This window comes from Ammospiza nelsoni, chromosome 25, assembly GCF_027579445.1.
Source record: "Ammospiza nelsoni isolate bAmmNel1 chromosome 25, bAmmNel1.pri, whole genome shotgun sequence".
NCBI lineage: Eukaryota > Metazoa > Chordata > Aves > Passeriformes > Passerellidae > Ammospiza > Ammospiza nelsoni.
This window is the reverse complement of record NC_080657.1, coordinates 1385705-1408965: the sequence shown is the minus strand read 5'-3', so window position 1 is coordinate 1408965 and position 23261 is coordinate 1385705. Positions and strand designations below refer to the sequence as shown.

At 57.8% G+C, this 23261-nt stretch overlaps 2 protein-coding genes across 5 annotated transcripts; both read right to left on the bottom strand.

Annotated features, from left to right (window-relative positions):
* Positions 1-1906: 1906 nt before the first annotated feature.
* TRIT1 (tRNA isopentenyltransferase 1) lies at positions 1907-16403 on the bottom strand. 4 transcript variants are annotated; one of them, XR_009419983.1, is made up of 13 exons: positions 16237-16403; positions 10482-10629; positions 10025-10116; positions 9706-9854; positions 8770-8912; positions 8378-8489; positions 8190-8302; positions 7178-7255; positions 5609-5718; positions 5184-5298; positions 4956-5068; positions 4591-4712; positions 1907-2509 (listed from the first exon to the last, which is right to left on the bottom strand). XR_009419983.1 is itself a non-coding variant. In XM_059488645.1 (11 exons), exons 1-11 carry the CDS (start codon positions 16390-16392, stop codon positions 2379-2381), a joined length of 1347 nt encoding a protein of 448 aa, XP_059344628.1. In that variant the 5' UTR covers positions 16393-16403; the 3' UTR covers positions 1907-2378. The 4 variants fall into 4 exon arrangements, 2 of the variants coding, with proteins under 2 accessions (XP_059344628.1, XP_059344629.1); XR_009419985.1 differs by lacking the exon at positions 4956-5068 and having other exon boundaries at positions 2388-2509; XM_059488645.1 differs by lacking the exons at positions 4591-4712; positions 4956-5068.
* A 2216-nt stretch (positions 16404-18619) lies between these two features.
* MYCL (MYCL proto-oncogene, bHLH transcription factor) lies at positions 18620-23038 on the bottom strand. The gene is made up of 2 exons (XM_059488640.1): positions 22534-23038; positions 18620-20315 (listed from the first exon to the last, which is right to left on the bottom strand). Exons 1-2 carry the CDS (start codon positions 23036-23038, stop codon positions 19750-19752), a joined length of 1071 nt encoding a protein of 356 aa, XP_059344623.1. The 3' UTR covers positions 18620-19749.
* Positions 23039-23261: the final 223 nt, after the last annotated feature.

Below are 23261 nucleotides of genomic sequence, written 5' to 3'. Positions count from 1 at the left end.
ATTAAGTGGCTGGTGTGATGGGCTCGGCGGCTCCGGCTGCACAGATGGAAGAGCCGCGTTTGTCTGGGGATTAGCGCGGGGCAGATGGAGCCAAGAGCCATTCCCCATCCCCAAACCTCCCGGCACTGACAGCAGCCTGAAACCTGAGACCACAACAACTTTCTCAGCGAGCCCTGCCTGGGACTGGAGAGCGATTCCTGCATTGTTTGTCCCTTCTGCAGGGCCCAGAGCAGCAGGAACTGGTGTGACCCTGCCAGGAGCTCCGTCCAGCCCCTGCCTGGAGACCTTCAAACAGCAGAGGCACAAAGCACCGAGACTGACCTCCCTGCCCTGGCTCTGCTCAAATTAACTGCTCTCCATGGCAGCCCCCAGCTCTCCAAGGAAGAAATCCCACCTGCATTGTGGTGCTGACAGGATCAGGGCACGAGTCCTCTCTCCACTGCATGGACAAGGAAGTGTGGCACACCCTGCTCACCTGGAACACCTGGGAAACAAGGCCTGGCAGCCCCTGCCCAGCACAGCCCATCCCAAACAGGCTCCTGAAGAGAACAGGCTACTGGGGAAGAGGAATAACATGAACCTGTGGGGATAACAAAGTTCATATTAAACCGATTAAGGATATTTAATCCACCTCTAACAGCACGGACATCTGACTGCACTCGGGAGCCAGAGCAGATAATCCCAGCCCTCCTTCCCAGTGCTGCCCCAGTGATCCCAGGCTGGCCTGGGGAGATGACTCAACATCTCAGAGCTGTCTGTCACAAACCAGCTCAGCACACATGGGGCTTCATTCCCAGCTCACACTTCAGCCTGGGAGAAGAAAATTCCATGGGAGAACAAAATTCCATGGGAGAACACAATTCCATAGGAGAACACAATTCCATAGAACACAATTCCATGGGAGAACACAATTCCATAGGAGAACACAATTCCATGGGAGGACACAATTCCATGGGAGGACACAATTCCATAGAACACAATTCCATGGGAGGACACAATTCCATGGGAGGACACAATTCCATGCCACGACCTCCTCGTGGCCTTGTGTTCCAGCACTGGGCTGAGCCCACATCCATGGGTTGAGTCAGCATGGATGGCAAACAAGTCTGGGCTGGAGAAGAGGCTCAGCTGGCACTGCACAGACCCAGCAGCACCGCAGTGCCCAGCATGCCAAAGCTGGTGCCCAGCTCTGCCCAGTGCCAAATTCCCAGCTTTTCCCTACCACAGCCCGAGGCAGGCACCCCATGGGGCACTACAAGAATAATTCCATGCTGAAGAACACAAACTGGAGGTTTTAATCTAATCCCCACCAAAGCAGGAATCTCCAGAGCCCGCACCAGCAAATCCACCCACGCAGCCCTTCCCTGGCAGGATGAGCCCTGGCTCTTGCCAATGGCACAGCACAAGGAAAAACTTGTGCTCTACCAACCCTCAAACCCTCCTGGCTTTCAATTTGCCAGGAGAATCCCAAAGGCTGTCCTGGTTTCACCAGAGCAGCATTCCAGGCACAAATGGCACTCACATCCTCCAGGAACAACAATGGGACACCAACTGCCTGGCGGACACAGCACCAGGAATTTGCTGCTCAGTAGCTTTGGATTCAAATTCAGGGCTGGTTCCCAGTGCCAAACCACAGAGTAACCCCCCGGGAATTCTGCCTTAACTAGGACAGGCTCATCTGTTGCAAACTCGATGAGATCATTTCCAAGTTCCTGTTTAACAGGTGCCAGCTCCTCCTGCACCTGCTGTGTGCACAGGGCTCCCTGCCCCCACCAGGCTGGGAACATCTGCTCAGCTCCCCCAGGAGCTGTGGAAAAGGTGACTGGGAGAAGGAACCAGATCTCCTGCCCTGTGCCCAGAGCAGGGAACAGGAGCCAGGTAGAATCAGAGAGCAAGGAAACCGCGCTTGTTAACAGGGAGGGGAACCCACAATAATCCTGCAGCTTTATTTGCATGTAAAAGAACAAAAAAAAAAAAATATCCTCTCCACAATAAAGGCAGGCAGAGCTGGCTCGGCTCCGGAGCTGCACCCCCGGCCAAGCTGGAGGAGTCGGGGTATTTCTGTCTCTGAGATCCACACAACCACAGAGCAGCAGCTCAGCCATTCCAAGGATGCAGCCCTGGCAGGAATTCACACTTTGCATGGGAGGAGGCTCCCAGCAGCCTTGCCCCGGGGCCCAGCCCGTTCCAGGCAGGGCTGGGGGAGCATGGGAACACAGCGGGATGAGCCCACATGAAGAGGATCCCATGCAGCCTTTGCCGTCACACACCTGCCTCACCCCCCAAAAAAATGACTCAGCTCCTTGGTTCAAGGCTGCCCAGCACTAAGGAGCTTCCTCTCCGTGCGGGTGGATGCACAGCTGCTCCCTTTTCCAGCCCTAAGGCACGGGCAGGCTGCCATCCTCGTCCGAGGTCTCTGTGTCCCCACTGTCCCCCACGGTCCCTCCGGATGCCTCCAGCTTCCTCCTCTTCTTCAGGTGGTGCAGGTGGGATTTGGAACGCGTGTGAGCTGGAGGAAGAGGCAAACAGAGCCTTTAATCTGTGGAATTTGGAGGAGGAAGCAGCCAAACCCCCCCCACGCAGGGCAGAGCACCCTCCCTTGCCAGCACAATTCACTCCCAGAGAAAAGCAAATTCCCAAACCCTGCCCTGGACACTTCCAGGCCAAACTATCAGGGCTCAGAAGAGGACAAAGGAAGAACTGAGAGAGGGGAAAATGCTGGTTCTGTGCAAGCAGAAGATTCCAGGCTGTCAGTGCCAGCCTCTCCAGGGAAGAGGGAATGTGCTTCCCAAGAGGTGCCACTCTGCAGGCTGCAGGTGAGGTTGTGCAACTCCCTGCTCCCCATGGAGAGCTGCCAGGATGGTTTGTAGGACTGGATCCCTGCACCACAGCACTGGCAAGATGCTGTGCATCCTACAGGACAGCCAGGGAAAAGCCTGGAGCAGAATTAAACTGAATAACTCCAGGGCAGTGCCCCAGCCATGAGAGCAGTGCAGCAGGAATCAGATGGGAACAGAGGGGTAATCCCAGGGATTCAGCTTGGAGCAGCAGGAGCTGCATTTCTCCATGAAATCACATCCTTAAGGACAGCCAAACCTCCTTATCAGCGGTTTTATCTCAGGGGAGGCTTTGTCTGACCATCTTGGCGGGGTGGTTTTGCCTTTTCCAAGAGATCAGAGCAGCAATTAAAGCACAAACTTTTCCAGCAGGGCCTTAATTAAATGAGGGTATGTGCTCTGCTGAATCAAGGCCCTCAGGTGTTTTCCAGCCATTCTTTTTCTGCCAAAGGATGAAATCACATGCAAAGCTGTTGCTTTATCACAATGCTGGAGGGTCACCCTCACCCTGAGATAAAGTCTCACCTCCTGCAATTTGTCACAAGCAACACCAAAGTTACAGTGGCTGAGGAAGTGCCAATTGCTGCTGCTGTCTGGGAGTTGTGCTCTTCAAGTCCATATAAATTGTAAAATTACAATTTTAAAATCCCCCAGAGCCAGCAGGGTGCTGGGAAAGCAGTTCCCAAAACTCGCTGTCACCTGACCTAAGCAAACAGAGCAGAGTGCAGATCCACCCAGTTCCCACCACTGTTTTCACCTTCCTTTTTTTCCATTTTGCAGGCTTTGGAGCGTTTTTCTCCCACCATCTGTGGATCTGAGCCCAGTTCAGCTGGATACAGAGAATAACAGCTGGTCTGGGCTGAGGGAGGCACTGTCACCATTTATTGGTGTCTGGGGTGACATCCCTAAGGACATGAAGGGATTTAGGGGGACCCCACTCAGTCACAGAACTTTCTAGACCTAAAGGATGCCAGAGACCCCGAGAGTTTTCAGTTCTGGACAAACAGAGCTCCTTCAAAGCACCTCCTGAGGCAGCTGAGATAAAACAACAACTGCACTTAACTGATCTCACTGCAAGGAGCCTCCCCCAAAGAGCAGCTCCAGCCTTTGCTTTCAGCACTTCCCTGCCACATCCAGGAATAAGCAACTCCTTCAAACCCAACAACCTGGGAAATTTATCTTTGGTTGTGTCTCAGCTGCTTGTTTTGGCTGGGGCAGAGTTGGTTTCCCTCCCAGCAGCCGCTCTGGGGCTGTGTTTGGATCCGTGCTGAGCACAGGGTTGATAACTCGGGGATGTTTGGTTGTTGCTGGGAGCTGTGGAACTGAGTCAAGGCCTTTTCTGCTCCTCACAGCAACACAGAGGGGGCTGGGGGTGCACAGGGGGGTGGAGGGGACACAGCTGACCCCAGCTTACCCCAGGCCATGCAGCTCACGCATCCTGGGGGAAGGAAAGGGGGGCACATGGGGATGATGGCATTTGTCATCCCAAAGTCATGTCAGATGTGATGGAGCCCAGTTTTCCTGGGGAAGGCTGAGCATCCGCCCAACCATGGCAGGCAGTGAATTAATTCCTAGTTTTGCTTTGCTTTCTCTATTAAACTTTAACTCAACCCACCAATTTTCTCACCTTCACCCTTTTGCAATCCTCTCTCCCAGAGACAGAGAGTGGGGGAGTGGCTGTGGGGGGGCTCAGATGCTGGGGTTAAACCATGACCCTGCACATCCTGTACTTGGGCAACACATGGAGATTTACCAGTTTCATTTCTGCAGCCAGTTTCTCCATGACTTTTTGTTTCTGGTTCTCAGCATGAGCCTCCCAGCACAGATAAATTCACTGACTTAATCTGATTCCAGCTGAGCTCTTTTAAAGTAGGTCTATGGAAAACAGAAAATCCCTTTCTATTACAGCTAGGAATAGTTTAAAAAGAAAAAAAAAACAACACACACACAAAAGTAGGAAATATTAGAGCTGAACTATTAGAAACATTATGAAATTTTCATTTACACAACAGAATTTTAGAGGAGAGAGATTTGCTCTGTGCTTTTTCAAGAAGCATCCAGAGTGTTGTGAAGGACCAGGAGCCCTGATAAACACAGCAGCTCTCAGATGCCACATACAGATCTCTGGCGTGATGCTCTCTGTGTTTTCTGGGTGCTGGGAAGGGAGGGAAGCCCAGGGCAGGAGGGAATCCTGACAGATGGTTCCTGTGGCACAGCTCCTGCAAACAACCCTTGAGAGGCCAGGATCATGAGCTGGGGGTCACCTGGCCACAGGGCAGCTGCTCCAGCAGCCCAGAGAAGCTCAGCCCTCCCAGGTGCCCCCCCTGTGCCCTGTGAGGGCCCTACCTGCCCACTCCCTGTCGCCGATGATGAGCCTGGCACAGAGCTCGCACACGCGATGGCTCCGCTTGTTCTCCTCGTCCTGCTCCATCCTCAGGGGCTCTGCCGGGGGCTCACGGCCCTGCACATCAAATAATGCCTCAGGTTGGGCTCTGACACCAAAACTTGCCTGTGTTCACTCTCATAGAGGTTGGGATGGGAGCTTGGCAGGCTCTGACACAGGTTGGCAAGGCAGAGAGCAGAGTTTTGCCATGTGCAGCACCGGGCATTAGGGAAAATGCTCAGCTGAGACAACAAATGTACCACTGCAAGGAAATGCCAAGGTTGGGCATGGGGACAGCCAGCCCTGCTCCAGAGACAGGCTGTGTGCCAAGTGAGGGGGCCTGGAGACCACAGAGAGGTCAGCCAGTCAAAGCCCAGCTCCCCAGTACCTGGATGAAGCTCTCCACGATCTCCAGGGCAGGTTTCAGCACATCCTCCTCCCAGCGCTGCACATCAGACACCTCCAAGCCATAAACTGGGGGCACGTTGGGCCCAGGACCTACAGAAACACCACAGGGCAGCTCAGCACCAGAAACCCTCAGCACCCCCTCCCAGAACCCAGGGGGAGCAGAGGGATCTGCTTTTTCCTATCAGCACTCAGAACCAACAGCACCAGGCTGTCCAGAGCCAAAATTCCCTCCTGCAAGCAGCAGGAACACCTCAGGACTCAGGGAAGCATCTTCACAGCTGGCTGCCCTTGTGAGAATGTTCTGGAACGTGAGCATGCCAGCAGCCCATCACAACAAGCAGCAGCTCAGCCCAGCCCTGGTGCACAGGAGGCTGGGAGGATGAAAGAGCTGGATCCAGGCACAAAGGCTGACAAGGAGATGCAGGCAGGGAGCCTGGACGAGGGATCTGAGCGTGCAGATCCCCACTCAGAGCTGGAACTGACTGTGCAGGGGCTGATGCTCCTAATGACAAGGGACAACTTCACAGCCACCCCTCTGGCCTGCCCTGGCCCAATGCCAGGACACAGGGCACTGGCTGCAGCCAGGAGAGGGTGAAACAGCTGCCAGCAGAGAGCACCTGCTCCCTGGGTGACCTGGCTGCTCTCCATGGCTCACCTGCCCTCCACGGGCACCTGGCTGTCCCTGCCTGGACAAAGCCATCAAAGGCTCCACGTGCCAGTCCCCAGCAGGTGCTGCTTTTATTGCTGTGCCCCTGCCAGGCCCATCTGAAGCACACCTGCCACCAGAAAGGTGAGCTGAGCCCACTCTGCCAAAACCCCTGCGCCTCCTTCAAAGTCCTTCTTTTCTTGACTCGAGTTTCTCCCTGCCTTCTCTTTATTTATTTTTTTTTTTACCATTATTTATTTTATTGTTGTTTTGCCCCTACTGAGCACCTTTCAACAAGTGCCCGGCTCCCAGCTGCTGCTGCTGGCCCTGCTCCAAGGCTGGGGCTGGGCTGGGGAAGTCCTGCTGGCTCCGTGCCACCGCACAGAGCACGGCCTGGGCTGGGAGCAGCCACGGGGCTGCTGCTCCTAATCTGGAGGGCAGCTGTCAAATGGGCTTTGCTCCCTGCCAGGAGCATGTGTGGGTGCGTGGGGACCCCCTCCCTGAGCCCCTCAGGAGCATGTGGCAGGATAAGCTGCAGGGATGTTGCGACCATCATCATCGTCATCATCATCTAACAGTGCCTGACATGGGGCTGAGAATCTGCTTGGGATTTATCCCTCCTGATGGCTGGGAGGGGATGGGGTGCAGGGGTACAGGGGACAGAGTGGTTCTTGAGTGTCTGGGATGAGAGGCTGTGAGCAGGACACATCAGGAGGGGCAGGAGATCCACTCTGCAACCCAAACTAGCGGGAAGGAATTGGGGTTGGCAGAGCCCCGTGGGTGGATGGGGACACTGAGTGGCTCCTGGAGGGTCTGGTCGGGAGCAGACCCCCAAACACAGGCTGTCCCAAAGCCCCAGAGTCCCCTGTGGGGCATGAGCAGAGCTGGGAGCAGAGGACTCACGTTTCAGGAAGCGGTTCCGGACCCATTTGTTCTGCCTCCGGGCGTATCTCTTGGTCACCTGCTTCAGGGCCTGGATCCCTTTGGAACAGGGGATTAAACAGAAGAAATAAACCCCAAAGGTCAGTGACAAGAGGCTGTCAGCTCCAGGGTAAGGAAATCACACAAGAAAGAAATTTGTGCTGGGTGGCACCATGAGAATTATTTTTACTGTCTGTGCCTGCACTGAGGCTGGACAAGGTATCCCAAATATCCCTGAATAAACAGAGGGTGCAAAGAGCCCTCCACCCTGAAGCTTTAGCAGGTAGGACATCCTGTTCAAGTGCTGCACTGCTCTCATAATGCCCAATTCCCTGCACAAATGGAGCCCAGGACTGCTCATCCCACCCAGCAGAGGATTTTACCACTCTACAACTGCTCAGTATTTAGTACCAGGCTTATCAAATCCCTCCTAATCATCTCCTGAGCAGACACAACAAGTTCCTCCTGCATCAGACTTGTTTTCAAACCTTTTATCATTTCTGTGGTTTCTTCAGTCTCTTCTTCCACACTGAACCCTCCCTGGCACGGATGGACTTTGCCTGGGCCCTCCCTGTGTGGAGAGCAGCTCCCCTCCAACATCAGCCCAGCCATTCCAGAATAACACAGCACCAAAGGGATGATCCCTGCTGACTGATCCCCACACTCCTCACCGCCACAGAGCTGCTGACATGCTGAGTTCTGCTTCATTCCTCTTCTCCAGCCCTGCTCTCCACAGCTGGGATTCCATCACCCAGGTGGACCTGCTCCAGCTCCCAAGTCACCTGTACCCTGTGCACCCTGCAAGGAGCCCTGAGGGGAGGGAAGGGCTGCTCTGGGTGTGCTCAGAGATGCTCTCCAATCACTGGAAAACGAGTCCCTGCCCCTCTGGGCTGCCAGAAGTGGGAAATGCAGGGAGAAAGGTGCATCTGGGGCTGTGACCTGGGTTTAGAGCACCTTGTGGTGTCACCTGGTGCACACAGGGTGTTCCCCTCACCTTTCTCCAGCAGCAGGGCACTGGTCTCGGGTGAGCAACTCCCTTCACTGAGGAGGAACTCGTGGAATTCCTTGAAGCCAATGGACTGGAAGATGCCGTGCTGGTAATCCTGCCTGGAGAACCAAAGGCAGGGTCACGGTGGGAGACCTCCAGAGGGAGGAGCAGAGGGGATCTGGCTGCTCACCCACCGGTTCTCTGCCACCTTCTGCTGGTTGTAGCGGCGGTGGAAGTCGCGCAGCTCCTCCAGCAGCCCTGCAGCCAGCATGTCATCCACCCTCTTCTCCAGCCGTGCATCCAGAGCTGCAGGAGGAGAGCAGGACACGCTGAGCCATGGGGAGCCATGCCCTGGAGGGCTGCACAGCCTTGCCAGGACAGGAGGCAGCACTGCCAGGACAAGAGCCAGCAGTGCCAGGACAAGAGCCAGCAGTGCCAGGCTGCTGCTCCACCTGAGGAAGGCAGAGCCTGGCAGTTCTGTGTCACACCCACTGCTGCCAGAGGAATTGCTGCCTTCTCCAGGGAGGAGGCTGGGGCAGGAGCAGGGAGTGAGCCCTTCCCCAGCCAGCCAGGAGCCCGCTCTCACCTGCCTGGTCTGCGTGGAGCCACAGGATGCAAGAATGTGGGTATTTCAGGGGCCCACCTAAGGGCCCCCCACCTTCCTCCTGCTGCTGCTGGTGCAGGATTTCGCTGTGGGGGATCCCTGTCTCTTCAAACACTTGCAGGCTCCTGGAAGCAGAGGCACACAGAGCTCAGAGGCTGGGTGAGAACGAGCGCTCCCATTCCCCCAGCAGCCCCGGGGGCTCCAGCAGAGGGAACCGCAGACACTGCCGAGATCCAACCCTCCCATGTGGGGCGAGGGCAGGGCCCAGCCCCATCCCGTGCCCGGCATCCACGCACACCCAGCTCCTGGGGCTGCAGCGCTGGCACCCGAGGAGCCCAGAGCACAGCCGCCCACTCCTGCCTGGCACAGGGACAAGTCCTGCAGGGGACAGGGATCTGGCTCCAGCCCTGCCCTTTCCAGCCAGGCAGGGCTGCAGGGAAGGGAGGCCAGCGCTGAGATGCTGCTGTGGAGCTGTGCCCAGCCCGGGCAGGGAGGGAGCTGTGCTGCTGCCTCACCCTCCATCCCCCTGCACCGTGCGAATGGGGTGGGCGGTGTTCTGCTCCCCGGGGCCAGGGCTCGGCTGGGACGGAGCAGCAAGCCTGGTCTTGCTGCCGTGCTGTTCCCACAGAGCTCAGCTATGTTACTCAGCCAGCAGGGCAGCTTGCTCTTTAAATAGCTCCAGACAAACCCTCTGCTGCTGGGGCACGGAGCAGGAGCAGCCCCAGAGCACAGCCCAGCACCCCAAAGGCAGCTCAGGCTGGGGCTGTGTGGCCAAAGGGCTCAGATCCCATGGAGTCCCCAGCACCAAGAACCCAGGAGCACCCACTGGGGTGGGAATGCTCATCCTGCCGTGCTCCCAGGCACACAATTCCCTCAGGAAGGGGTGAGGGGTGCTGGGCCCTGGCACCCCAAGCTCACCTGGCCACCTTGCGCTTGTCGTGGGGGTGCAGCTTGGCCGCCATCTCCGGGTCCACCTGGCTCAGGCGCCGATGGAGTTCAGCACTGTCCAGCTGCTCCAGCTCCACTTTCCTGTCACTCTCCAGCCTGGGGGCACTGCTGGGCTTCTCCTGCGGGGCACAGGACAGCCCTGAACCAAGCAACACGATCCCCCATAGCCATGGGGTTCTCCTTGCCCCTTTAGGTTCTCCTTGCCCCTCTCCAGTTGCCAAATTGCAGAAGTCTGCCCTAAACATAGATTTAATCCTTTCCCAAAGAGATACACAGCCCCCCACAGTACCTTGGTGTTGATAAGGACCTTCCAGAGCAGGGACTCGATGTAGTAGTTAGTTCCTCCCACAACTATGGGGATCTTGTCCCGGGCAAAGATATCTTCAATGTGCCAGAGTCAAGGAGCAGAAGCAGAGATCAGAGCAGGAGGAAGGCTGTGGGAGCAGCAGTCTGGGGCTCAGATCCCACTCTCCCAGCTCCAGGGAAGCAGTGAGGCTGCAGGACAGGGTTAGAGGTGTCCCTCATCTCTCATTACTCTCTGTCACCTCCAGAACTCAGGGACACCCCAGGACTGCCAGGGAGGACAACACTCAGCACAGGGCAAAAGAAGCCCCAAGCCCCTCTCACCAGCAGAATCCTCTGGAAAAAGAAGAGTCAGCTGGGATGTGGAGAGCCCAAACATGGATCCCTCTGGCCATGGAGGGGGGAAGCCCATCCCTGCTCAGCCAGGCAGGCTGCAGCATGACAGGATATCAGAGGCACGGCTTTGTCCCTGAAATCCACCACGGTGTAGTTGGAGACAAGGGGATCCACAAAGCTGATCATGTGGTGTCTGCAGAGACGCTGCTCCTGAGGGGAAACCTTGTTGGTGATGATGTCCAAGCCCTTGTACACCTGGGGAAGAGAAGAGCGTGTCCTTCACCTCTGTGTCCTGTGAGAGCTGCACTGACCCCTTCCCCATGTCCCAGCCACCCCTCCCAGCCCTGCTGGGGCAGCACAGGCAGGGCACAGCAAGGACACGTGCCACGTTCAGGCAGGGCAGCAGGAATGCTGCCAACACCTGCCAGCTCCTGCCAGGGCTGAGCTGCCTCTCTCTGCTGTTTGTTCCTGCCCACGGGAGATGAACCGTGGAGTCCAACCGCTCGTGAAGCTTTCCTGCTTTGACACAAGCCTGTAATGAGGGGTGGGAGGGCTGATTGAGCTCTTGGACAGTGCAGCCAGAGCCTTGGCAGTGTCACCAGCCTGGCACAGAGCCCCAAAATTAGGGCCTCTGAGCTGCCACCCCCTCATCTGCTGCTGCAGGTAAAAGCTCAGGTGTGCTGCTCTCCAGGCACAGCACAGATCCTCGTGGGGACAAGGATCACTGCGTCCTGCCACACAGAGCACATTCCAGGCAGGAGAAGTGAGCACAGCTCCTCACCCTGCTCCCCATGCAAACACAACCCTCCTCAGCACAGGCAGCTCACAGTGGGGCACATAAAGCCTCTGTGTCCAGCCCAGCTCTGTGCTGTGTCCAGGACTCAGCAGGAGGTGGCAAAGGAGGTGCTTTGGAAGGATGTGTTTAGTTCTCAGAGCCTTCCTGCTTAACAGAAGTCTCCCAGCATGGGATAAACCGGGATGATGGGGAAAAGGACTGGAAATGGCTGTACTCATTTCCTCCTCCATCCCACCCCAGCCAGACTACAAGAAATAAATTTCCCCTTAATCCCCTCTGAGAAGCTGCCAAGCCTCCTGCTGCAGCGTGGCCTCCACCCACTGCTCCCCTGGTCCCAGACAGGAGGACAAGGTGACACGGAGGTGACCCACGGGCAGCAGGCACAGAGGGATGAGGTTAGTGGAGCAGGGAAGCCCGAGCCCTGCCTGGAGCAGTCATGCCAGGAGCTGCTGGAGCTGCTGAACCAGCTCTGCTCCCACCTTGCTCAACTGCAGCCCTGGGAGAGCCAGGCCTGGCTCCTGCTCCCATCCCACCCCATCCCAAAAGGCTGCCCCGGGGGGCAGGAAGCGAGGGGGAGAGGGAGGGCAAGCAAAGCCTGCAGAAAGGCAGCAGCCCCAGGGCACGGTGAGCAGGCAGGACGGGCCCACAGGCAGCTCTGCCAACGTGCCCCGTGGCTGTGGGCAGCTTATTGATCCCTGGGCTGGCCGCTCCATTCAACACCGGCTCCAGCACGCACAGAAAGGCTTTGAATTCAGCGAGCTTTGGCTGCCTGCCTGCTCTCCCCATTCCCAACCCTCCAACTCCTCCAATTCCCCCTGCCTGCCTGCAATCCCAGCAAACACAGAGGGCTGACAGGCTGCTCAGAGTCAGCCAGCAGCTCCCAGTGCCCTGCACGGGCACATCCAGGACACAGAACCCAGGACACAGAACCCAGGCTGCCATCCCTGAACACATCCAGGACACAGAACCCAGGCTGCCATCCCTGAACACATCCAGGACACAGAACCCAGGCTGCCATCCCTGAACACATCCAGGACACAGAACCCAGGCTGCCATCCCTGGGCACATCCAGGACACAGAACCCAGGCTGTGATCCCCAAGCACATCCAGGACACAGAACCCAGGCTGCCATCCCTGAGCACATCCAGGACACAGAACCCAGGCTGCCATCCCTGAGCACATCCAGGACACAGAACCCAGGCTGCCATCCCCAGCTTCTCCTGCAGATTAAACACCCAGAGCCTCCTGGAATATCTGGCAACAAGGGGAGGAATGGAGTGTCAGTGTGTGGGCTGGCAGGAAACAAAGGCAGCCTTTTACACACAGGCAGTAAGCCCCGAGAAGGTTTCCACCAGCTGGCTGTCGGCAGGGCCTCGCACCGAGACGTCCTCCTGACACTCATTTCTATTTTCAGCCAGCGGCTCAGATAAGCCTTTGTTGCTTTCTAAGGCCCCAAAACAGATTAGCAGCAGCCTGGAGCAGCCGGGCTCCGAGACACACGGAGCACAAGGCAGCACTAAAGATGCTTAGCCTTGAGGGCATCCTCCCGCCTCTGCCTGAGCCCCTGTGCAGGGCTGTTAGGGTAGAGCTGCCCCTGTGGAAAAGGTGGGGAAACTGAGGCAGGACATAAAAACCATCATGATTTTCAGGATCTGCAGGCCTGGGAAGGGCAGGCTCTCCCAAATCTTCGTTCTGCCACTCATTCCGAACTCTGTCACCACCATCCTCACCCTGAGTGCAGCGAGTGTAAGAGGTGACATGACAGACCTCAAACACATCCAGGCCATCTATGGCCAGGAAAACATCAGGATTTCACAGGGGCCATGCTGGAGAGGGGCATGGAGGACCCAAACTAAGGAGAGCACGATTGACTCCCTACCCTGATCCCTGCAAAGTCTCTGAAGATATCCAGACTCCACACATTGACTGGCAAGTGTGTGCTACAGCAACTGCATCACCATCCCAAGGGAGAAATCCAGAAGGGACAGTGGGATCCAGAAGGGACAGTGGGATCCAGAAGGGACAGTGGGATCCAGAAGGGACACTGGGATCCAGAAGGCACAGTGGGATCCAGAAGGGACACTGGGATCCAGAAGGGACACTGGGATCCAGAAGGGACACTGGGATCCAGAAGGCACAGTGGGATCATGACTGGATGGGGCCCTCCTCAAGCTGGCACAGGGATCCCTGCATGTTCACTGCCAGGAATGAAGAAACACGACTGCCTTCACCCTGCCTGGCTCCCCAAGGAATTATTTACTCCTCAACCAAACTCACTGGGATGACAAACAGCAACAGAAAGGACAAAAAGAAAGATTAAGAGGCCAGCAGATTAACCAGAGCTCCTGAGCTGCAAGCAGGCAGCAGTTAAGTCTGTAATTTGAGCGCAGCGACTCAGAGCCATGACGAAAACACCCTGGAGATGGATAGAGGGGTGCCTGTGTGTGGGAACAGGTGGGCTCAGGGCTCCCCAGCCCCTTCCCCAGCCTGGCTCCCGCTCCAGCAGCTGCCCCAAAACACTGCCAGCATTTGTCAGCGCTGCTCAGAGCCCAGCAATGAATGCACAGAGGGGGCTCAGGGCGACACGGTCGCTGGCAGCTGTCAATCCCCGAGCAGCAATGGGATTTCCAAACCCCGGCAAGTCTCCTGCGAGGACAGCAGAGGCAGCCCTGCGTGGCAGGGGGACGGGGCGCGGGGAACAAAGGCAGGGAGAAAGGAGCCCCGGCTGGGGGGCACCGGGGGCCGCCCCTCCTCGGCAGCACGCTGCATTACGGGATAAAGCAGCCGAGCTGCCGGGCCCTGGCTCCACAGTCACGCTAGAATGAGATTAAAAGGAAAGCAGGACAAGAGCCACTGGAGCCTGGATGCCTTCGGGCGCCTGCAGCAGGGTCCTCCCTGCACTGCCTGCATTCCCATGGTGGGGCCTGAAAGGAGCAGGGCACAGAACACACGCTCCGAAACATCCACCAGCACATCCACCAGTGGGGATTCAGCTCCTAAATATCCACCAGTGGGGATTCAGCTCCTGAATATCCACCAGCAGAGATACAGCTCCTAAATATCCACAAGCAAAGACTCAGCTCCTAAATATCCACCAGCAGATTCAGCTCTAAACATCCACCAGTGGGGATTCAGCTCTAAACATCCACCAGCAGAGATACAGCTCCTAAATATCCACTAGTGGAGATTCAGCTCTACACATCCACCAGTGGGAATTCAGCTCCTAAACATCCACCTGTGGGGATTCAGCTCTAAACATCCATCAGCAGAGATACAGCTCCTTAACATCTACCAGTAGAGATTCAGCTCCTAAACATCCACCAGCAGAGATTCAGGTCCTGAACATCCACCAGAATCTCAGCAGCAGAGATTCAGCTCCTAAACACCCACCAGCAGACATTCAGGAGGTTCCAAGCACACCTGCAGAGCTCAGGATGCAGCAGCAGCCTCGTGGCTGGCATGGGCCAAGCCAGCAGCCACTTCTGCAATATTAAAGATGGGCAAAGCTCCTGCTCTTCACGTCTTGCCCTCTCAGGATTTCAGTTCGGCTCAAACATCACTCTTTCCCCAAGAGATTAAGGGAAATATTGCATGAAATTACTTTCTGATTGCTTGCCCCAAATTCAGGAGACTGAGGTTTTAAATTTAGCTCAGCGGCACACAAAGAGTGACCAGGAAACAGGGAGGTGAGCACAGGACAGCAGGAATTGATCTCTGAGCAGCACAAAGGGTGTTGCTGGCAGAAAACACCTTTTTATAGAATAATAAACACATTTAACATTAAACTTGATGGAAAGTTCACGCCCTATAGGAAGTGAACAGTGAAAGTGTGAATCAGTAAGGAAAATATTTTGCTAAACAACAGCAAAATTGTTTTTCTTGTGCTGGCTGAAATGTCCATCCTGTGACAAAGCTCTTGTAGCTGAACAAAATTAAGACCAAAAAAATGAATTTTGGCTCCTTGCTGTTGACTTATCCCAATGACACAACTGATATATTCCACACTGCTGCTTGCAGTGAGATAAGACCACAGACACTGTCACTGGCAAGTAAAAAATATAATTTTTAATGCTCTTCCTCAAATCTCTTTGTGTCCCTTTGCTGATGCCAGAGGACACCACCCTGTGTGTTCCTCACTACCAAGTTACTCCAGCTGCTGCCTCCCCTTACTCAACCCTTTACACCTCTCTGCAGCTTCTGGAGGGTTAAAATTCCAAAAGGTGAATTTATTGGGGATGGGGAGGTTTAAACAAACACTTTGAACAAACTCTGCAGTTTTGGTTGTGTTCAGAGCCCACAGGGCAGGGAGGGGATAGAGAGGCATTGTCACAGGAACCAAACAACTGCCCAGTAGGATGGGAACTGGGACTGGGAAACCGGGGACAGGACAGGGACACAGGGACAGGGACACAGGGACAGGGACACTGGGACAGGGACACTGGAGCTGAGAATGGGGCACCAGGATGGGTTTCAGGACAAGGACACAGGGAACAGGCCAAGGATATGGCGACAGGACAGGGATACAGGGACAGGGGCACTGGGAACAGGACAGGGATCCTGGAGCTGGCACAGGGGCAGCAAGATGGGTTCCAGGGCTGTGATGGGAGCACAGGGAAGAGGACAGGGACACTGGGGACAGGACAGGGACACTGGGAGCACATTGAACGGGCAGCCTCCATCCCGTGGGCCCTCCCTTATACGCACCCGGACACAGAGCCCGGAGGAACCGGAGGGAACCTGCCCGGAGCCTCCAGGGCTGAGCTTCTCCAGGCCCCGACCGGGCCCTGCTGCTCCTCCAGGCCCAGCTCGGACTTCCTCCGGTGCAGGCCTGGAGGCCCCCGGTGCAGGCCAGACCTCCCTCGGTACAGCTCGGAGCCCTCCCGGTGCAGCTCGGAGCCCTCCCGGTACAGCTCGGAGCCCTCCCGGTGCAGCCCAGGCCGCCCCCGGTAGAGGCCGAGCCGCCTCCCAGCACCCCGGCCCAGGCGCAGGCCCCGCCGGGCTCCGCTCGCGGCTCCTCCCGGCGCAGGCCCCGCCGCGGCCTCCCCGGTGCCCGGCGCCGGCCGTACCTGCATGGAGTCGGCGCTGACGATCTCCCCGCCGAGGCGCAGCCCGAGCTGCAGCGCCAGCGCCGATTTCCCGGTGCCGGTGGCGCCCAGGATCACCACGAGCGGCCGCGGCGGCCGCGGGGCCCGGCCCAGGCACAGCGCGGCCGCCGCCGCCATGGCCCGGCCGGGACCGGGGACGGGCGGGACGGGGGCGGGCCGGGGCCGGGGCCGCCCGCGGGGAGGACGGGGCCGGGCCCCGAGCTCCGTGCGCCGCTGCCCGCCCGTGATCCTCTCCCCAGCTTCCTCCGTGTGCCCCCGCTCCGTGCCCCGGGTCCCCACAGCCAGCCCGGTCCCCTCCCGGTGTCCCGGGTGCCCAAACCCATCCCCACTCCCGGGCCGTTTTCGGGCCCCCCGTCACGCCCCAGAGCCCCTCACGGCCTTGCCCACGCGTGGGGCTCTGCCCCGTGGTCCCTTTTTGAGGACCGGGTGGGAATGATGCTGTTGCCCTAGCAACGGGGCAAAGCATGGGGAGCGGGGCTGTTGCCATAGCAACGGGGCAGAGTAGGATGCTGCGCGGGGGCTGCTGCCATGGCAACGGAGAGGAGCGTGTTGCCGTGGCGACCGCGGCTTCCAGTGAGGCTCGTCCTTCCCATCGCCACGGCAACAGGAGGGGATGGGGAGCAGGCACTGTCCCCGTGGCAACAGCGGGGAGGGAGAAGGGGAGCCCGTTGCCATGGCACCTCCGCGGTGCTGCTCTCCCTGGCAACACGCATCCCTCGCCATGGCAACAGCTAGAGGGAGGCTGCGGGCCGGGGGGGTGCGGGCAGCCGGCCCCCCTCGGCAGGGAAGGGATTATCGCCGCCTCGGGAAACTGTCCTAAAAATTTGCCAGCCCAGGCGTGAAGGCGGCATCGTGCCCACAACAGCCCCGGGCCAGCGCAGGGATGGGAGGGAAATGTGGTGGGCAAGCAGGAGTGGTTTGGGGGGTACAGCAAAGAGCAGGGTGTTAGCAGGGCAGTGTGCATTAAAAAAAATAACAAATTCAGGCCCTGGCAGTGCAGACTTGTGATGATTGCAGCTGACACTCACGAATTGCAGTGCTGAACAAGCGAGAAGGAAAGCCCTGTGTGCTTATTTTCTTCACTTCACAGCACTGTCAGTCTCCTTCCCTCATCCTGACCGTGACAATATGAGAGGAGACACGTGCTCCAGTAACCAGGGAAGTTTCAGGTAGATGCACACGAATGCAGGCTTTAGGCAGGGGAACTCAAAGGTGTTTACAAACTGCAGCTCAGTCCTTCAGTTTGCTTTGGGCTTTGGGGACATGTCCTGCTCAGGCTCAGGCTGTGGATGTGCTCATCTGCACTTCCAAGAAAGATAATTAATGATTTAAACTTCCTAGGTACCTTCAGCACAAAAAGAAAAAACCCAATTTGTTAAAAACCTTCTCATGAGGGTCACCTTGAGCTGAGAAAGGAGGAGAGACTGCGAGTGTGAGTGTCACAAAACCACAACAAAAATAAACCGTTTGTGGGGCTGCTGCATCTGGGCTGTGCCTCCTGCGCATGGGCGAGGTGTCAGATTTAGGTCACCCCGCTCCCTGGTTAAGCTGTGGGTCATGGGAGCACCTTTTAATGCAGCTCTGAAAGGCTGTGACACCGTGTGATGCGACACAGAGCGTGAAACGCTGCTGGAAACCAAGGGATGGGTGTTTTAAGGGCTGCTGTGTGGCACCATTGCTGTTTAAGGCTGGTTTTCCCCCGGTGATCGAGGCTCCAGCAGCAGCTCCTGGCTCCTGAGTCCTCAGCAGTAACATAATCCCACATCCCTCCTGCATTTAGAGTCAGACTTTTGCTGCCAGGACAAAGGAAACCCAAACGTGTCAGGTTTGGGGGCAGCAGGGGGAACACACGTATATATAATTTCACCCACTTGGCAGGTCTGGGATGTGGAGCTCTCTGGAAGTGAGGGGATTGCATTCCCCTCTCCCTATAGGGTTACTGCCAGACACAGCCCCAGCCCTGACCCGTGGGGCAGCGATCACCCCACACCCCCTGCCCCAAACCCCATTAGGGGGGGGTTTCAGTTACATCAAAGCCTTCTCCCAGCCCAGCCTGGGCTCTCTGCCCTTCCTTGCCACTAAAACCACTTAAAAGGAGGAAAAATAATCCAGGGGATTCATTTCCCTGGCCCCACCACCACGACCACTTCTTCTTCAAGGGCAGGGAGAAAACCAGGACAAAGAGCTCAGTCTTGGTGCAGCTGAGCCTTGGGGACAAAATAGATTAATTAATTTTTATTAATGTCCAGGACACCCCAAAAACCAGGGGCCAGAGCAGCCTCCCCCCCCAGGAGCACCAAGGTGATGCATGGAAACCCACAGCATGGAAAAAGCCAACCCAGGCTGTTGCAAACTTATTTATTTATGAAGTATGAGGTAATGAAGAAAGTGCTAAATCCAACCAGTGTTAACTCTAACAGTTCTCAGCAGGTCAGCGGGGACCCCAGGGTGCCATCCTGTGGGACCACCCCTGCCAGCACCCCTGGGAGGGGACAGGGGACTGTGCCACCCCCATACCCCCCCCAGACTGGGCAGCAGGAGGGCACAGGGAAGGCAGAGCAGCCCCCAAGGCTTTGCTGGGGATTTTAAGTGGCTGCTGGCGAAAGAGAACTCACAAAGGTGGGAAAAGGGGTCACAAGGATGCTCACAAGGGTGGGAAAGGGATAAAAATTCCCTGTTATTGCAAATGGGTGGTTTGGAGAGCTGCAAGGGGGGTGAATGGCCTCTGCGAGGACTCAGCCCCTTCCTGATCTCCCTAAAGTGCAGCAGGACTGAGCCCTCCCCCACAGCAGGAAATCCCCCTTTAAAAAAAAAAAAAAAGTTTTTATATATTTATATATATATAAAAAAGCAAACTCTTTACCAAATACTTCTCAAAAAAGTGGTACAAAAATACAGTATAAAAACACAGCCTCCAGTATAAGACTCGCAGTTACAGCAGCAGAGTTTCTAGAACGTAAAAATCCAGGACCAGCTACTGCGTGAAGTGACACAGGGAAGTGAGGTACGGTCCAGCCAAGCCAGGGGGTGCTCTGAGAGGCACATCCTGCCATCAGCATCCAGGGGATCTCTCCAGAGGTGAGCCCCGTGCTGGGCTCTGGGTCTGCCTGATTCCAGGAGCCAAGGCAGATGTGGTTGCTTGGGGTTTTTTAGGGCTGGTGGATGCCCAGGGTCAGCTCCCAGCGATGCTGTTGGTGGCAGATGGCAGAGAGGGGGAATAAATTTGAGCTCTCGAACTGGAGCAGTCACTGAGGAAGCTTCACAGCAGGGACAAGGGAAACCTTGGAACACCCAATGCCAGGAACCAACCCCAGGTAGGTGACGCTGTTGGGGTCGCTGCTGTGGACCCATTCCCACGTGCTCCAGCCCCCGGGGCCAACAGTTCCACAAGCAACCAAAAAATTTAAAAAAAAATGTGCAAATTGAGAAGGAGCTGGGAGTTTGTGGGGACCAGGATGGGGGGCACACGGCGTGCTAGTGCCCCTTAAGGTGAGCAATCCGTTTGAGCAGCTGGGTCTGGCGCAGCTGCAGCTGCCGCTTCTCGGCCGCCATCCTCCTCTCGGCGCTGATGAGGGACTGCAGGTACTCGGAGGATTTGCTCAGGATCACCACTTTGGGGGTCTTGGGGCAGCTGGCCAGCCCGGGCACCTGGTCCCTGAGGGCCAGGAAGCGCGAGCGCAGGTCGTTGCGCCGCTTGCGCTCCAGGTAATTGTGGTTTTTCCTCTTGGCCACGTCCTCGCTGTCCGAGCCGGGGCTGCTGCTGGGTTTGGGCAAGCCGGGCTCGGGCAGGGGCACGGCAGGGGTCGGCTCCACGCTGCTGGGGGGTTCATCCTGCTCCTGGTGCTGCTGGGGGCACTCGGGAGGCGGGCAGGGCTCCGGGGGCGAGCGGGCGGCGTAGTTGTGCTGCTGCTGGTGCACGGAGATGTGGAAACGCTTCATGCACGGGTCCAGGGGGTCGGCACGGAGCGTGATGGTGACTGGCTTCCTCAGGCTGAGAGATTGCCTCTTGTCCACCGTCACCACGTCGATCTCTTCACCTTCTGCTCCCGTGGAAAAGAAAGAACAAATCCCTGTCAGTCACCTTTTGTCACCTTCCTACAGCTCCCTGGAAAATGTCCCCGCTAAAGTTTGGTCATGCACTGCAAACTCTGCGACCTCCAGAAGCCTTCTCCCAGCCCAGCCTGGGCTCTCTGCCCTTCCTTGCCACTTAAAAGGAGGAAAAATAGAAATCCAGCAGGGATTGAGTGATTAAAGCGCCCCTTCAATACCATCACGTAGGAAGGAGCGGAATTCCCTCCCTGTTTCATGCGCCTGGTCCCCCAAAAAGGGACTGGGGGGCTTTACTTCCACCTCACTTCAGCACCAGGAGCAACATGTGTTCATCATAAAGGATCATCAGGAAAGAAACACCCGAGGTGGGGGGAACTGGAGGAGCAGGATGCTGGGACAGCCTGGTTCCAAAGTTCATCCCGGTCGGGCGCTTTCATGGCCCATTGGAATTGTAAATGAGGGATATAAGGGCAGAAGTAGCCTTTGTTCCCCTCGGCCGCAGCTTCCCACCTCGCTGACTTGCTACTTTTCACAAGCGATAAAGCCCATTCAGCCCCGGCGTCCCGGGGACAGAGGGGACAATCCCCCACTGTGCAGGGAGGGAGCGAGAGGTGAAGAGGTCCCTACAGCAGCCTCTGAACCTCAAAGGCATCTCAAGCCCAGAACAGGAAGACCTAAATAAGGCATAATTGGTCCCATTCTGCCTGTTGGCACTGCTGCTGTCCCATCCCAGTGGCTTTGGGGACAGCGAGGTGAGCAGGCTCCAGACACATCCGCTGGGATTGCTCTCACTTTAGGGGATGGGCCTCCAGCTTTTTTTCCTAAGTTCTGGGGGAAAACACAGCCACTTACTAAAGGTTGAGATGCTCAAACCCTCACCAGCATCGTGGGCAGAGGCCTGGCCCTACTCCCCTGTGAGAGTGCCAGTTTTGGGCTTCCTGATAGTGATCCCAGCCGATCCCCAAACCCTCCAGGCTTTGGGGTTCATCCAGGAAGCCCAAATCCCCCGATATTGGAGCTCCAGGGCTTGGGGACACTCATCAGTGTCACAACCCCCGTACACACACACGCTCATTAATAAAACTCATCCCGCCTAGCCCCGCCTCTCGCAGCCTCCCATTGGCTGTCCCAAGGGGCCGGCCGGCTGTTCTGCCATCCCATTGGTCCGCGCTCCCGTCCATCAGCGCTGGCCCTCTCATTGTTTGCAATCTGTTGCTTTTTGTTCGGCGCCCACGTGGCGCGGCCGGACCCCTCCGGGACCCCCTCGGTACCGGGACCCCCGCGGCATCCCCGCGGCCCCCGGAGGCCCCCGCATATTTGGGTTAAGCCTCTTAACGCCCGCGACCTGGCTTACAGTGCCCGGGCTACTAATGGCATTAAGCCCCGCGCCGTGACTCACCGGCGCAGGTGGCGGCCACCGAAAGATTTATTAACGGGGTCACGGCACCGCGGCCGCGCTCCCACGGCAGCTCCGGGAGCCACGGAAACAACGCGCGGGCCCCGGCGGGGCTGCGGGGCTGTGCAGAGCCGCAGGGCGTTTGTAAATAACACCGAAAATTGGGGGGAAAATAGAGAGATGCGGGGCAGCGGCACCGCACTGCCCTTGTGGCGAGTTCGGGGGTGAACCCCATGTGAACACCGGCACGCACCCCACGCGGGACAGACAGACAGACGTGCCCCGGGGCTGGGCTGGGACACGCCACAACCGGGGCGGCTGTTCCTGCCCGTCCTACCGAGCCGCCGCCCCGGGGGACGCGCCGCTGCTCCCAGACCTGCTGTCCCCAGGGCATAGTTTGCCTTTTGTCCCGAGGGAAGCGCGTCCCGGGTGGGCCGTGGGAGGAAGAAGAGGGAGCGGCCGAATTCCCGGGCCGGGCAGAGCGCGGTGCGGCGCTCAGAGCCCCAAAGTTCGCGCGGCGAGATGCAAACTTGCCCTTCAACCTCCCCACGAGGCTCCCGTGGGGCCGGGAGCAGGGAAAGGGAGCTCCAGACCCCCACGCAAGAACCGGAGGGAGCCCCGAGAGGGACGGGGAGTTGCGGAGCAGAAACCCTGCGGGGAAGGGGAACGGCCGAGCCCGCTTTGTTCGTGGGGCCGGGACCGGGGCTCGCTCGGAGGCTCAACAAAGGCGCAGCCGGGCTGGGAGGCTCCCTGCACACACACACGTGTGCGGACACGCGTGTTCCCTCCCCACGCCGGGCTCCAGCTCTTACCGGAGTCGCTCTGGCCCTCGGAGCCCGAGGATGCGGGGATCTTGCTCTCGGCCAGCGGGCAGAGGAACACGGCGGCGGGATCCACGCACTCGCTGACGGAGCTGCCCAAGCCGAAATCCTGCGCGAAGGACGGCTTGTGCGGCGTGGCTCTCTGCGTGCCCGTGGAAAGTTTCTCTGTCATCGCCTTCTCCAGCCTCTCCCGCGCTGAGAAACCGCTCCACATGCAATCCTTGAGGATGAACGCGCTCAGGTTGCCGAAGATCTGCCCCGTGCCTATGAGGTACTCCGGCTCTTCCCCGGCCAGGCAGTACCGGGAGAGCCATCCCGGCCGCTCCTCCGGCCCCGAGCATCCCCCCTTGTCCCCGGGAGTACCCAGCGGGGACAGCGGGGGCGTGGGCACCAGCTCGAACTTCTTCCAGATGTCCTCGCTGGGCGCCGTGGAGCGGTGGAAATCCTCCAGGGCGTCGTGATCGTAGAAGTAGTGCTGGTACGAGTCAAACTCCATCTCGGCTCGCTGGAAAAGGGGGCGGCCGTCGGGAGAACGGGCGCTCAGGAGAGGGGCAGCCCCAGGGATGAGGGGGGACCCCCACCCCGGCGCCAGCCCCCGAGCCGGGACCGCGGGCGCATTGTTCCCCCGCTCTTATAGCCCGGCCGCGCAGCCCGGCCCCGCCCCCGCCAATCGCCGCGCGATTATTTGCATAAAGGGCGTGGTCATGCTCAGAGCCCCG